The 16,629-nt window shown below is 37.5% G+C and overlaps 1 protein-coding gene across 1 annotated transcript in view; it reads left to right on the top strand.

Annotated features, from left to right (window-relative positions):
* The first annotated feature begins 542 nt into the window (after positions 1-542).
* The window catches only part of GMCL1 (germ cell-less 1, spermatogenesis associated), a 47,625-nt gene continuing 31,538 nt past the window's right edge, over positions 543-16,629 (top strand). The window contains exons 1-8 of the mRNA XM_043468975.1: positions 543-1,055; positions 7,614-7,737; positions 8,376-8,472; positions 9,692-9,789; positions 12,109-12,221; positions 13,170-13,235; positions 14,940-15,024; positions 16,504-16,594. Coding sequence (XP_043324910.1) covers positions 796-1,055; positions 7,614-7,737; positions 8,376-8,472; positions 9,692-9,789; positions 12,109-12,221; positions 13,170-13,235; positions 14,940-15,024; positions 16,504-16,594 — 934 coding nt within the window. The 5' untranslated portion in view covers positions 543-795. The remainder of the gene's footprint in view (positions 1,056-7,613; positions 7,738-8,375; positions 8,473-9,691; positions 9,790-12,108; positions 12,222-13,169; positions 13,236-14,939; positions 15,025-16,503; positions 16,595-16,629) is intronic.

Here is a 16,629-nt window from a genome sequence, read left to right as displayed (position 1 = left end):
GTAAACCAATTATCCTTCGATTAAAAAAAACATTAAAAAATAAAACACACATACACAAAAATCCAAGGGCTTAGCAAAGCTCCACATTCGAGGTCCTCCTCTCTTGGAAAGCCTGAGCAGGGCGTGACCCTCGCATAAGGTTGGTGTTCAGTCGCTCAGTCGTGTCGGACTCTGCAACGCCAAGCTCACACATGGTGAGCTCCTCCAAAAAAGACCCCCAAACAGCAATGTCTTTTTTGCCCCGTGCCGGTCACAGGGCCTAGAAGACATCTGGAGTTTAGGGAATCTTTGCAGAAAGAACGAATAAGCTAGAATTGTCAGTCTTGCTAACACAAAGTGATGTCCAAACTAAAGCTAAACGGCAGTTCTGCCTCCAACTCAGGATTGTTGTAGAGAGCAGCCAAGCTCAGCGTAAATACCCCGGGGACAGTACACGCGCTGCCCGGTTCCCGCCCTCAACCCATTCTGCGCAGGCTCCACCTGTGACGTACGCGCGCTTTCCCCCGCCCCTTCCGGAGGCTCGCCGTGCGCATGCGCCCTACGTTCCGCGCTTTGTTGCAAAAGCTAGGGGGTGAGGTCCTGCGGTTCGCGCGAGTGGCGGCCAGACGCAGCGGGCGGGGCGGAGGATGGAGGCTGTGGTGTCCACTGCAACGGTCGTGGCCGCGCGTGAGAAGGTGGCTGTGTAGGCAACTCGGGCTCTGTGGAGGCTGGCGGTGGTGGCCGGGCCATGGCGGGAGACCGTCTGTGTTGGGCTCCCTGAGGTGCGCTCCCTGCCGTCTCGGGGAGCCGTGACCCATGGGCTCGCTGAGCAGCCGGGTGCTGCGCCACCCAGGGCGAGCCCGAGCCCAGCAGGAGCCGGCTTCTGGGGCTGGGGGCTCCGGCCGGAGGCCGGAGACTGGTGGCGACGCGCCCGGCCATGGCTTCTGTTACTGTCCGGGCAGTCACAAGCGCAAGCGGAACAGCGGGGCCTTCTGCTACTGTAACCCCGATTCCGAGACCGACGAGGATGAGGAGGAAGGGGACGAGCAGCAGCGGCTCCTCAACACCCCTCGAAGGTACGGGGCGAGGAGGGGGACACGCCCGCACTGTCCGCGCTCGCACCTGTTGGGCGGCTTCCGAGGCCCGGCCTGGGGATGAGCCCTGGGGGCTTCGGGGGCTGCGGCGCTCCCCAGCCTGTGAAGAGCCGGACTTGCCCTTGACTGGGTAGACCTAAGAGTCGGTCCGAGGCGGGCCGGATGGGGTGCACCTGGGGAGACGCCCCGTGGTCTGGCTTGTAAACCGCAGACGCCGCCAGGGTGGTGCTACCGCCCCAAGATGAGACTGAGAAACGCCAAGCCAAGGCTTGCGCCTCGTTAAACCTTAGACAGGGCCAGCCGGCCGGCCTTCCGTAATACACCTTGGTCCTCTCTTGAGTGGGTGGCAGTAGAATTAAGTTGTTTTGCATCCGGCTGCCTTGAATAGTACGAGACACGTACATTCAGGCCCTGAAATGGGCACCCCTGTTGTCCCACAGCGGAATTGAAATGATTACATACAGGAGCTCTTTTTAACTGTAAAGGTGAAATTTATCAGTAGTGTGTACATTTGTTCCTCAATAGCAACAGAGTCTTTTCAGCGTCTCTAGCACTCAGATTCCTTGAGCAAGTGTAAGGCAGCTTGCTTAACCTTTTTTTTAGAAGAGTTGAAAAACGGAGTGTTTACTTGGGAACTAAAATGTCCTTTTAAGTTGAATATATTTTCACATAAACAGTCTCGTTGCTACCTTTTTTTGAGGCTATCAGTGGGTCACATAGATGTAATTTTTTAAAGGAAACTTTAAAAGAGTGTAAAATTTTATGCTACACGTACATGTTTATTGTAAAATAAGAATATCATAATAACCTCTAAGTAATTTGATTTTTAAATCCTTTCATACAGTTTTATGTTTATATTTACAAAAATGGACCCGACTGTCAAACTGTTCAGTTCCCTTTTTGGAGAATTAGTGCAGTATAGTTTTAGGAGCTCAAGTTCTGAGTTCTAGTCTATATTTTGCACTTAATAGCCTTATTTCCTCATGACTAAAATGGAGATGCTAATACAATGCACAGTGCCTGGTATGGAAGCAGTCAGTAAATATTATGTCTCCTTGATGAATCGGCTCCCCTTATCTTTACAAAATATAAAGATATTTACATCTGTATTACTATAGCTAGTACCACTTTGTTTTGATTCCCTTTTTTTTTTTTTTTTAATTTTTTTATTAGTTGGAGGCTAATTACTTCACAACATTGTTTTGATTCCCTTTTAACCTGTGTCTTAAAGTAGTATTTTGTAGACAGCATTTAGTTGAGTCTTGTTTTTGAAAAAATCCAATACGATAATCTCTGCCTTTCAATTAGTATTTAGACCTCTGTATTTAATGTCACTATAAAAATATATGGGACTTCCCTGATGGCTCAGATGTAAAGAATCTGCCTGCGATGCAGGAGACGTGGGTTCTATCCCAGGGTCAGGAAGATCCCCTGGAGAAGGGAATGGCTACCCACTCCAGTATTCTTGCCTGAGAATTCCATGGACAGAGAAGCCTGGCAGGCTACAGTCCACAGAGTTGCAAAGAACTGGACACAACTAAGCGTCTAACACACACACATAGAAATATATGTGTCCGGGTCCGTTTGAAAGAAATTACATAGTAATTTGAGTAGAGAAAATTTAATATAACCATTATTGAAGTAAAGAGATCTCTGAAAAATACAAGAATAGAGGACATAGGGAGCAGTCACTACTTCTAGGGCTGAGACAGACTATCCAAGGAAGAAACAAATTTGGAATAGGGACACTTTTTCCAAGCTGAGATTCAAATGTTAAAGGAGTTGTGGCCCTCTAGATGGTAGAAAAGTTTGCTAAGATGTGGAAGGCTGAGACTGGCTAGCAAGAAACCACCCACTGGCATGCCATCAAAACTAGCTTGAAGGCTGTCTGGCTCACAAAACTGAAAATATTTACCATATAGACCTTTATAGAAAAAGTTTGCCGACCCCCAGATTACATGAGTAGAGTGGAATGGAAAATCTAATAAAGCAAATCTTTATTAGGAAGTGTATATCAGAATCTAGTGTGTTATACTAGTATACCAGCATAAGATGCCTAGTTTATTCAGCTCAGCATGGACAAAGGGTGTAAGAAAATTTTAAGATGAGGAATTTTGTGAGTTATCGCTGATACACTTCCTGAGGTTGTCTCGTGTGCACTTCTACCTCAGCCACCACTCCATGAAAAGCTTTGGTCTCCAGGCCCACTTTCTACCTAATACCTTTTGTCAAGTTCATGTTTTACTTTTACATTAACAAGACTTAAAATTCAGCTGTTCTGCAACCAGATCTTTAGTTTCTTATCTACAGAGTGTCTCAAAATGAAAATCTAGTGAACAGTTATTTGTTGTTAGAGCTATGTAAATGTTGTTCACCGCAGAGTCACGTAGTGTGCTAGGATTATAAATCGTACTTCCTGGGTCCAAAGTCACAACCACTTGTTTTTCTCTTGGGAGAAATCTTCTAACCTCATAATTAAATTGAATCTTTTTTCTTTTTTTCTTTTTTTTACATTCCATTAAGCGTTTAAATTCGGACCCTGTTTTCATTTGTAGCTTATTAGAACAGTACTCTTTTTTTGTGTGTTGCTTTTTTTATTTTCCTAGACTTCTCTGACTGGCTTCCACCCCTACCATTGACAAAAAAATAATATTCCTTCATCCTGTCTTCAGATTTTTCTCTTTCCAAACACACTTGCATGGAGTCTGTCTTATTTAAACCCAAACCTCCCTCCCAGGTCCCTGCATCCTCCTGTTCCAATCTGGATTCATTGCCTGCTATGTCAACACTTATCTTGGGACAGACATTGACCCTGTCTGTAGGATTAGATCCTGTTTTCTATAGCCTGTGTCTTTTCTGAACTCTTCTGAGGGAACTACATCCTATATTTTCCTAAGAAAATTGCTAAAGAAGGTAATTTGTGCTTACCTAGTTGTAAATTTAGTCTCTCACTTTAGTCATCTTTTGACTCGGTATAGAAGTCTAATCTGAAATAACTTTTTATATCTTTGATGGTATTAATTCATATGATACTGGTCTAATTCTCTTTTCTTTTTAGGTGACTTTTTTTTTCTCTCTGGAGCTTTTGGAATTTTTCCTTTGGTATTTTGGAATTTAGAAGGTGCTTAAGTATAGGTCTTTTAATGGCCTTGGTGCTTTGTGGATCCTTACAGTCTAAAGACTGCTTTGGGGAAAGTTTCTTCTGTAATTCCCTTTCTTCTATTATCTTTGTTTTTTCTTTCTTGGACCCCTCTTAACTGAATTTTGGATCTCTTGGACTGCACCTCTTTCTCTTTTTTTTCTTTCTAGGTCCTTTTTGCTTTATGTTCTAGGAAATTTTCTTTGTCTTTCCTTTTTTTTTAAAATTTCAGCAACCATGTTTTTGGTCCTGAAAGCTCTTTTCTCCCTCTTCTTCTGAGTCATCCTTTATCATAGCATCCTATTTTATAAATGTAATAATCTCAACTCTCATAGCAAACAGATGGGGAAACAATAGACACAGTGACAGACTTTATTTTCTTGGGCTCCAAAATCACTGCAGATGATGACTGCAGCCATGAAATTAAAAGACACTTGCTCCTTGGAAGAAAAGCTATGACAAACCTAGACAGTGTATTAAAAAGTAGAGACATTACTTGCTGACAAAGGTCCATCTAGTCAAAGCCATGGTTTTTTACAGTAGTCATGTATGGATGTGAGAGTTGGGCTATAAAGAAGACTGAGCACCAAAGAAATTGATGCTTTCGATTGGTGGTGCTGAAACTGAAGCTCCAGTACTTTGGCCACCTGATGCAAAGAGCCAACTCATTAGAAAAAGACCTTGTTGCTGGGAAAGATTGAAAGCAGGAGGAGAAGGGGTTGACAGAGGACGAGATGGTTGGATGCCATCACCACTGTGATGGACATGAGTTTGAGCAAGCTCCGGAAGATGATGAAGGACAAGGAAGCCTGGCGTGCTACAGTCCTTGGGTTTCAAAGAGTTGGACTTGACTGAGCGGCTGAACAACAAAAAATCTCAACTCTGTAGGTGTGCTAGTTATAATTAAAGTGTTGGGATTTTTTTTTTTAAGTTCTCTTTCCCCTGAATTATACATTTCCTCTGATGCCAAATTCTCTCTTTTTAAAAATAGTCTTTAATATTCCTAATTTTCCTCATGTTGGGAGATCCTTGGTTGTCTGCCTCAAAATGGGTAGCTTGTGTGTGTGTGTGTTGAGTAAATAGATTTATTACTACTGAGCCTCCCCTTTGAGTAGGAAGACTGTCTACTAAGTTGTATATGGTTGTATACGGGTGCAGCATGCTCTGTTTTAGAACAGAGATTCCTAAATGTTATTGGTTCACAGTACCCTTGGTGTCTCAGTAATATTTTTCTTGGCACCTCTGGCCCTAAAGAAATATTTAATAGTCAGGTCCAAACAAGTTAATAGTGTAGATCACATAGTATCTGAATGATGTTGCTGTGATTTCCTTTAAGTTTGGAATATTTCACATGCCTCCCTGAGTTTGCTGTGGTGCTCCAGGTGCTTTGGTACACTGTTTGGGAACCAGGATTAAATCCTGGTGAATAGGTTGGCAAGTAACACGTTACAGATTGCTCAAATGCCAGGATGAGGCTCCAACACCTACACCAGAGTCTTAATTCTTCCTGATAAATATATTCTGTTTCTTTCTAGAAAAACCTTGGATTCTGTTTGCAGGAGTTACCTATGCTCTGTGTTCATAGTGGTGGAGGTCATTAGGGGAACAAGTTTCCCCATTTTCTTCCTCACTTCTGCCTTCTTTTTCTCTTGACATCTCGTCCTCCCAGCCCCATCCCCACCCCACAGTTCTGAAGGGCTTCACCCTCCATTCTAGATCCTGATACATTTTGGGCTGTGGCTTTCACTGCTCTTTTCCATTCCAGTTTGTTTTCTAACTTCCAGATCCATGGAATTTTCTCATCACGTGATAAGCCCAACCTCACCTTATTCCTGTTGTGGGTTTATTCCTTTCTGCACTTTTAACCTTCATATAATCTAGAGAGAGTGCTTTTAGGAACTGGAGACTACTTGTCTCATTTATCTCTTACAGTAACCCAATGAAGTGAATATTTATACCCTTTTCTCACATGTAAGGTAACTGAGCTGTCATAGAGCTGGGACTCAAAGCCAAGTCTGTCTACCACCAAAGCATGTGCAATTTTTATTGTCTGTTGGGAAGAGGTATTCAATACACAGATTTAAGATGCCGTCAGAATGATTACTGATTTTTTTTTAACATGTAATAAAAAATGTAATCAATTATTAATTTTACATTTTCATTAATAATCAATGATTAATGATTTTTTTTTCTTTTAACATTTAAAAGTTTTACTAGGAAAGCTGTCAGAATTGGCCAGGAGTATAAAAAATATTGAGCAACCTCTGCCTAGGGGTTTCCTCACCTACTGGATGGACCGTCTTGATCACAGATTGTCAAAACAAAAATTACACAATTCTTCCTTTAAATTAAATCTTATGCACAAATCCAGGATATTTACAGATGCATAATAATATGTGATGCTGTTCTGGTTGAGGTTAGATGGGATACCCAGAGTTCACTCCTCACTGTCCTTTGTAAAGCCGAAGACACTGCTCCATTGAGCATAGTTTTGAAAACCTTTGGTCTGAGGCTGTGAACCATTTGTCTAATTTAGGGAAAAACACATTTTTAGGAGTTTAAGAATAGTTTGGGGGCTTCCCTGGTGGCTAAATGATAAAGAATCCGCCTGCCAATGCAGGAGACATGGGTTCGGTCCCTGGTCTGGAAAGATTCCACATGCCACAGAGTAGCTAAGCCCATGTGCCTCCGCAACTGAGTCTTTGCTCTAGAGCCCCAGAGCTGCATCTACTGAAGCCTGCATGTCCTAGAGTCCATTATCCACAACGAGAGAAGACACCACAATGAGAGAAGACACCACAATAAGAAACTTGCACACCATAACTGGAAAGTAGCCCCTGCTTGCCGCAACTAAAGAAAAGCCCGCACAGCAATGAAGACCAAGCACACCAAAAATAAAAGTAAATTACATTTAAAAAAAAGTCATTTGGTACTAAAGTAACAGCAAATGTAACTTACTTTTAATATACTTGGGTAGGTCTTATTCTTCATTTTGTAGTTGCAGTATTATTGCAACTATATTGACATTGTCCATAGTGCTGATTTCTAGACAGGGAAATAAGCAAAATCATCATGCTGATTTATCTTTATTGAATAGGTAATTGACTTAATTCAAAAATTGCAAAAAGGTGTATAGTGAAAGGTTTCCCTCCCACTCCACCCCCCTGTATCCACTGTTGCTCCTCTTGGGAAGAGTACTCCAGAGATCACCACTATTATTAGTTTTTTATGTGCCCTTCCATTCATAAGTATATTTGAATGTATAATATCTCTATCTTTACACCGTGGGCAGATTGGTTCTATTTAATAGAAATTGAGCAAAAGGAGTATTTAGAGTTACATGCAAAATAAGTAAAATACTCAGTATTACACATATATAATGTTTGCATTTCTTTTAACAGGAAAAAACTGAAGAGTACATCCAAATATATTTATCAAACATTATTTTTAAATGGTGAAAACAGTGACATTAAGATTTGTGCTCTAGGAGAAGAGTGGAGCTTACACAAAATATATTTATGTCAAGTAAGTATTTTATTTTTCTCTTTGAGTAGCCAAGGTAGTTGCTTAAAACAACTCAAATTCTTTTAAGTCTTGTTCTTTCTTATTGTATTTCACAGTAGTCTTTTGCATGAATATTTGTCCTGTCTGATGGAAAGTCTCATTCTGTAAGAGATACACTGTGAATATTGTTAGTGAAAACTTAGTTTGGTCTAGGAAACAGATTTTGAGTTTTCATTGTCAGAGCAGCCTAGGAGTGTGTTTTTGTCATTCCACTGAGGTACTTAATTTAGTGCCTTCTGTTGACAAAAGTGGAAAAAGTTAGGGGAAGAGGATAGAATAAGGACTCAACAGTGTTTAGTTTCTTTTCTCTCTTCCTTAGTGTATTATTTTATGTCCATCTTGTGTGCAGTCATATGTTTATGAGATACTTAAATATATAATTTCTATGCCTGAATTTAGAGTACTATTGAAAGGAAAACATATATATGTAATATACTCAGAAATTGTTCCACTTAGTGAAAAGTTTAGTTGGTTCAAGTAGTAACATAAGAATTCAGTTCAGATAGTAATATGAGAATTTAGTTTTCTTTAATTAAAAACATAGTATTTTGATAAACCTAATAGTGTCTTTATCATAATTTCTTTTTCATTTTGTTAAGTCTGGCTACTTTTCTAGTATGTTCAGTGGTTCTTGGAAAGAATCCAGCATGAATACCATTGAACTGGAGATTCCTGACCAGAATATTGATATAGAAGGTAACTGCCACCATAATTACTATTATGTAAAAATGATTAAAAAAAATAACCTTTTTATCCTTTTGGCAGAAAATATTTTCTTCTAACCTTGTTAACCAGGAAAAAAGCTCCTTTTAACACTCCACAGTGACAATTTTTTATTGATTTACTCTATACTTTATCAATTCTGTTCTGTGTATCCCTAATCTTACTTTGTCATGTCAGCTTTATCAATCTGTTTCCTTCATGTTTAAAAATATATCTGCCTGGGATATAGAGGATGCAGAGTGAAGAAAGGAGAAGTATGACCAATAAACAGTAAGCCAGTAAACAGTATTCGTTGATTATTCCCTATACATAAAGATCTTTTCTGGGAACAAGTAGATGTATCAGGTAGTCAGTATTGTTTTAGAGTTATAATGGCCTTTAGATGAGGAAGCTGAGGCCAGGAGGATTTAAGAGACTTATTTTAGGTCTCAGAGCAGCTTAGTGAGGTAGGATCAGACTATAGTTCTAACTCCTATCCTGGTGCTCCCGCTTCTCTCTTTGATAACTGAAGTGGAAGTACCCAGTACTGACCTCATAGGCAAAGAATATTTATAAAGCAAACCCTGCAGGACACACATGAGAATGGCAGTAGAGAGAAGGATGGACAGGTTCAAACAACTGTGGTGGCAGGATACGCAGGAGATGCAGGTTCAGTTCCTGGGTCAGGAAGATCCCCTGGAGGAGGAAATGGCAACACTCTCCAGTATTCTTGCCAGGAAAATCCCATGGACAGACGACCACCTGACTGGTTATAGTCCATGGTGTCACAAGGAGTTGGACACAACTGAGCACTCACTCACAGGACCAGGATCCCATGCTCCGCAGTGAAGTACTGAAACACCAGGGTTAAGATTGTCATTTGGTCTGTGTAGTTGTACTTAATGATTGATCTACTCGGGGATATCGTCATAAAACTCTTTCCAAGGGTGTCTTAATTCTGATCACTAACTGATAACAAGGTTAGATGTAGGAGAATCCAGCATGATTTGATAGAATTGATGGAAATGTATAACATTGTTATTAAAGCATCATCAGTCCATAACCATTACTAGTAGTTTTATTAGTGATAATCATCTTATCCTTTTATACTAGATTTAGACATATGTCTTAGTGTATAAAGACTGTCCTTATTCTTGTAATATTCTTACAGCTAAAATTGTTATTTCATTCTATCTGTGTATTTTGATTTCAGCACTTCAGGTGGCATTTGGGTCATTGTATCGAGATGATGTCTTAATAAAGCCAAGTCGAGTCATTGCCATTTTGGCAGCAGCTTGTATGCTGCAATTGGTAAGTATGTGTATTACTCAAAAAAGAGTAACACTTGTGTCTTTGTTTCAAGGTATCCCTTCCAAAAACAATAATAAAACCTAGCTTTTTATAATTTTTAAAATAAATATATAAATACTTCTTTTGTGATAAGTCATTTAAAATGTTTAACCAAAAACTTTACTACAAATGAGCAGGGTCTTGATACTTGTGTAAAATGAATGCAGGCTGTTTCTATGTAGAGATCTTAGAATGACTATAATGTGGAACAAATATACTTGTCTAAATCCATTTATAGATTTCTATGCATTAATGGGGCTTCCCTTGTGGCTCTGCGGGTAAAGAATCCACCTGCAGTGCAGGAGACCTGTTCAGTCCCTGGGTTGGGAAGATCCCCTGGTGAAGGGAACGGCTACCAACTCCAGTATTCTGGCCTGGAGAATTCCATGGGTTATATAGCCCATGGGGTCCGCAAAGAGTCAGACATGACTGAGCGACTTTCACTTCCTTCTGTTCATTAATGACTTCCTTGACTATTATGAAGCAAGTGGCTTATGATTTGATTATTAATTCATATAGTTCATGGATTTGGAAAACATTGAGTGCTTTCTATGTAAATGTTTTCTTAGGAAATAATTGTGTGTAAACCACCTAAATGTATATAATCTATTGGTAGAATGACAGATTTGTTCATTCAACAGACGTATATTGAGCAGTGTGCCAAGCTAGGCATAGAGATCCTGAGGTAAATAAAGATATCTATGTCTTCAAGAAGCTCACAATGTAATGTGTATAGAGTCAAGGAGGAAGGGTTGATATATAGGCCCAAAGAGTAAAGTAAGAGCTGCCCAATATTATAGATATGATGATAAACTTCCTGTAGCATTTAGTGGATGTGCAAAGTGGTCACTTAAACCTGGTAGTGTTAAAGAAGGAAGTTGTGTTTGAGGTTGAGTCTTAAAAACTAGATATGTGTTTATCTTGTAAAGTAAGAATAGAGGGGAAAGAAAGAGCATTTCATGCAGAAAACTAAGATATAGAAATGAGAAAATAATGGAGCATTAGAGAATCTGAGAGGAACACAGATCTAGCATAGAACAGAAGAAGGGTTGGAGAAAAGGAGGCAGAGGCCAGATCACGAAAGTCCCTCAGTACCTTTTAAAAAGTTAACACTTTGCATATTATAAGTGCTTTTGAAAAGTTCTACTCAGAGGAAAGACAGAGTTGTATTTTAGAAAGAATGCTTTATCAATGTGAAGGATGAGCTGAAAGGAAAGTTGAGTATAAATCCTATTGCAGTAATCCACGGGAGGGTCTAGTTGAGGGTAAAAGCATGAAGAGGAAAACTGGATACTTGCAAGGTTAAGCAGGGATTATGCTCTAGACCTGATGACACAGATGGATGTTAAAAGGAAAGGGGCGGAGTCTAGAATAGCTTGCCGGAAAGTTTAAAATCCCAATTTGAGTCAACGTTTTATTCGATCATTTTAAAAAGTTAAGTTTCTTTTTATGTGGCATTTTTATACTGATTTATTTGAAATAATAGTTAATAGCTTGTTAAATATCCTTGGCTGAGGTAATTTGACTTTTTTAATGTTTTGATCCTTTCAATACTTATTTTCAGTAATTATACTTTTTAAACTTTTAATCCTGTTTCAATTTTATTCTAAATTCACTTTCTGCATTATCTGTGTGACTTGGCTATTTAACAATAATACTCTTGCATGGTGGATGTAGTTCAAAAATTTGAGTAAATTCACTTTCTGCATTATCTTTGTGACTTAGCTATTTAACAGTAATACTCTTGCATGGTGAATATAGCTCAGAAATTTGAGTAAAAAATGACAGAATTCTTTCCCTATATTAAATAAAATTAGCTATATGAAATCTTCTATATAAACATTTTAGATTAAAATTTCAATGTAAGTTTAAATTGACTCATACTGTGTACTTGCCTAGCCCATTACATAGTCATCTGACTATGTAAAAAGGTCTTAGTTTTAAAAGAACAGGCAAAACAGAATGCTGCTTAAGTTTGCAAAGGTCCAGAGAGGAGGAGAACAGAAAAGAGAGTAGGAATTTTTATCTCTGTTTTACTGCTTTTACCTTCTCCCTTCCATTTTTCAGTTCAAGTATTTTGTTGAATACTTGCTGAATTTTTTTTTTTTAGGAAGTTTTACTGAACTTTCAAAAAAGACTTAGGCTTGCTGCACTTAATGGTTTTCTTTCTTTTCTTTCTTTCTTCCTTTTTTTTTTTCTTTTTAATATGTGAAAGCACATATTCAGAGCTAATTTTTCCCGCATGAAATGGGCCTTTCCAGTGCTTATTTATATTTACAGGATGGTTTAATACAGCAGTGTGGTGAGACAATGAAGGAGACAATTAATGTGAAAACTGTGTGTGGCTATTACACATCAGCAGGGACCTATGGATTAGACTCTGTAAAGAAAAAGTGAGTTACCTTACTTGTTTTTCCTCTGATTCCACTTTTGGGAATTTGACTGCTTTGGTTTCTTACGAGAATGTATAGCTATTAAAAAAAGAAAGAAAGAAAAAGAATAGAATTTGCTATAAAAGGTTCCTTTTTATATTTGGACTAATTAGTAAACTCCTCAAGTGTGGTCTCTGTGACTGTGGGTGGGTTATACATGCTTATAAAAACTATGATCCCTCTTTACAGTACATTTCTATTAAATGTTTTAAAGCAGTAGGCATAATAGCTATTACAGTCGTCCCTCACTATCCGTAGGGGATTAGTTCCAGGACCTGGGTGGATACCAGAATATGCGTCTGCTCACCTCCCTTATTTAATGGTGTAGTATTTTCAAATAACCATCCTTCTGTATACAGTGAATCATCTCTGGATTATTTATAATACAAGTATAAAGGCTATGTAAATAGTTATAAATCCAGTGTAAATGCTATGTAAATAGTTGCTGTCTTGCGACAAATTTAAGTTTTGCTTTCTGGAACATTCTGAAGTTATTATTTTTTCTCCAATATTTTCAATTCTCGGTTGGTTGAATCCACGGATAGAGAACCCGCGGATACCGAGGGCTGACTGTATATCAGTGCAACTACTGGCAGTGTTTTTAACTCTTGAGAATTGCAGTACCCATTTTCAAATTATAAAGAAGGTAACAGAAGTATGTAAGGCCCTTCATAAACCATTTAACACAAACTTGAAGTTTTCTCAATTAGAAAGACTCTTATTAATATTAAGGGACTATTCCCTTACTAACTGCTGACAAAAACAGTACTAAATTTCCAGTTGTTAAATTAAAATATTTGAGCATGTCCTAGCAAGATTAATATTCTGTTTTTACTTTAACTGTATGTCCTACTTAATAAACCATAAATATATAATGTATAATGAAATAATTCCATGTTTTAATTTCAGGTGCCTTGAATGGCTTCTGAACAATTTGATGACTCACCAGAATGTTGAACTTTTTAAAGAACTCAGGTATTTGAATTTTAAAGAGCTTCATAATTATCCAAAATACGGTTCTTCATTTGTTAAAATATGCAAGACATTTTTGTATAAAACAAAAATATATTATGAAAAAGTGAACTTAATGAAATGTATCTAAGTTTCTTTCCTTTGTTGTAAATGATACAATGCATTTTTTGGATACAGTGCATATTATGTCTACTGTTTTGATCAATTTTAATGGAAAAATTCATTGCTGCTATAAAACTATAGAAAGTCTCTAGGGTTATCTCACTTTTGCTGGACTCTTAGAGAATCTAAACATTTATTTTAAAAATCACCATCTCTTATTATCCAGAAATTACATTTGAGAAAGTTGTCTTAAACATGTTACTAAGACTGATGAAACTAAATTCACAATTAAGGTGGGCTTCTGATCTGGTTTGCTTGTTCTTCCTTCCTCCCTTCAAGTAGCTTCTGAATGGCTGCTATATGTAAAGGTGCTCTGTTAAGGGCTTTGGAGGCAGAGATAATTACGTCATGGTCTCTGCTCTCTCTGAACTTATTTGTAATAATGGAGCTAACATATCTGCTATGGGTCTGAGAAATTCAGAGTTGGAATGAACTTTTAAAGACCAGAGACTCTATAAACACTTTCAGGGTTTCAGGGTTGCAGAACAGGGTTCAGTACCCTTTTCTGAAACAGGGGTACAAATGTCCCTGGGAGTATATAGCATTCTGATGGAAATGTACAAAACCAAAGGCTTAACATTGAGTGGCTTACTGGTTTGTCAGTTTTGCTGACTTTTGGGGGGAGAAGAGTAGGGAGGAGTAGGAGAGAAGTAAACATTTTTATGTTTAAATACATCGTGGAATAGAGAGAATTCAAGTTTCTTTGGGCTTATAAGTACAAAAATTAATAGAAATGTTATTTTTATGACTAGCCTTCTCCTAGATTCCTGGGTCCTTTCCTTTCATCTGCCCTTAAGAGGTACTTTGATAGAAAGATTTGAGAAGTATTGTATTCAACCAGAAAATCATCACCTAAATGATGTCAAGACATAAACAAAGTCATTAGAAACATTTTTTCTCTTCTATAATTCTCACTGAGCTTTTTTCAAAAGGAAGATAAATCATAGTGGTCACCTTAAAAATACAGATGCTCTTCTGGCTTGTTTTTAGGGTAGTGGGGGGAAAGGGAAAAAAGGAAAGAGCTAGTAATATCATTTCCATTCTAAATTTACACTAACACTTATTTCTTGATATTACTTCCTTAATAAAATAAAAATTTGTTTTATGACTAAACAATTCTCTTAAGCCTAGAGGTAAAAGGTTACTTTGAAGATAAATCTCCTTCAGTGAATTTTGACAGAATTTTTGTTAATTGAATAAAAGGGAAAGGCAAAAGAAAGGGAAGGCTGCCACTTTATCAGAGTATGCTAAAACTTATCTTATTAGGACTTTGCTTTACCTTTATTAATCAGTGGAGCAAACTCTTTGTTTCCTCAGCAGTGCAAGAAAAAACCTTTTGCAGCATACAGTCTGAATTATAAGTATCCTTACATTCAAATAGATTGTTTTTGTCTAAGATTCTTTGTCTTGGGCAAAAAGACTGATGTAGTTTTTTAATTCCGTGTTTTCTTTTGATAAAAAGGACTTTAAAAAGTTTTCAGTTCCACCAGGGTCTTTAACTTTGGTATAAAGCGAGGCTCACTACTTCTGTTTTATCTTTTCTAGTATAAATGTCATGAAACAACTCATTGGTTCATCTAACTTGTTTGTGATGCAAGTGGAGATGGATGTATACACAGCCCTTAAAAAGGTATTTCCATAATGTGATGTGTGTAAAGATAGCCACTCAGCATTGCTTATAATAGTGAAAAACTAAAAACAGCTAGTGTCCAGTGGTAAGAGAGTGATTATACATGCAAGAAAAGGAAAAGGAAATATGCCAGAATGCTAAGTCTTTAGGCTTTAGGGAATTGGTATCATGAGTAATTTTAATTGTATTCTTTATACTTTTCTAGGAATACATTTCTGTTTTTTCCAAGGTTTTTTTTTTTTTTCAATAATTAACATGTTATTTACATGATCAGAAATGTTAAATATTTTATATGGTTTTCAGAAATGTTTTCAGAATTGAGCTTTAGTTGAATTAATAACTTTATGATGAATTTTTCACACATTTTTCTAGAGAACGTTGAGATTCTTTTAAAGGTCTTTTGTACTTAAGGCATATGTCTCACTTCATCCTTTTGTAAGGTTTCAACATTTTTAGTATAATTTTGTTTTCACAACTCTGAAGAGACAAATGGGCTATTACTTTTGTTCTGTAGATGGTAACACTTAGACAGAACCCAGGTCTGTGAGTTCTAGTCTGTTGCTTTCCCCACTGCGTGATTTTGCTGTTAGCCTTTTGTCCTTAGCACCAAGTTTACATTAATATGGTCATGAAACCTGGGAATGAGTCACCTTCTGGGTGAGAGTCTATTACTATTTTTCCTCAAAGAAGTTTAGTAATGTGGTCACCTATCATTAAAGGACGGTAGACAGCCCATTTCTATCTCTGAGCCACTGGTAGCACTCTTTCTTTCTCATAAGTATTGATGAATGCTTACTATGTGCTAGGCACTGCTCTAAGTATGTTACCCGTATTAATTCTAATGTCCTGTGAGGTTGACATATTATCATGCTCATCTTGCAAATGAAGAAATTAAAGCCCAGATAAATTAGGTAATTTCCCTCTCTATTAATTGACAGGGCCAGGATTTAAAAATTCATCTTCTTCATTACTGTGCATACTGTCTCAACAGCAGTTAGACAATGAGAAACTCCTTTTTCCCATATTTAATTTCTTTTTTAACGTCACATAGTATGTAGTGAAATTTGTTAATTGAGTAAAATAAATTAGTAAATTTTATATACTGTATATATATATGTGTATTGTGTCTACACTCTATAATATAGTATATTTTATATGTATGTGTGTACACACACACATGTAGAACATTTACCTTTTCAATACTAAAACTATAGTGCATTTGAAGCCATAAATATTTTTCAGGTATTAGCTTATTCCATATATGCTCATCTAGTTTTTATCTTTGGACCACAATTAATGCCATGATGAATTTAAGGCTTATCAAGAGCATATCATGTAATAGTTGTACTTCTTTCAGTTGCTTATAAAATGGAAATTACATGTTTTAGATAGTATATTTTAAGAGAGCAGTTTGAAAATGTGAACTCAAAATGATGAAGTTTTACGGGTTTTTTTTCTTACTTATTTTTTTTAATCTAGTGGATGTTCCTTCAACTTGTGCCTTCTTGGAATGGATCTTTAAAACAGCTTTTGACTGAAACAGATGTCTGGTTTTCTAAGAGGAGAAAAGGTGTGACTAAAATTGTTATTCAAACTTTTTTTTTA

The sequence above is a fragment of the Cervus canadensis genome, chromosome 5 (genome assembly GCF_019320065.1).
Source record: "Cervus canadensis isolate Bull #8, Minnesota chromosome 5, ASM1932006v1, whole genome shotgun sequence".
Taxonomy (NCBI): domain Eukaryota; kingdom Metazoa; phylum Chordata; class Mammalia; order Artiodactyla; family Cervidae; genus Cervus; species Cervus canadensis.
Note: the sequence above shows the minus strand (reverse complement) of the source record. Positions and strands in the feature narration are given on the sequence as shown.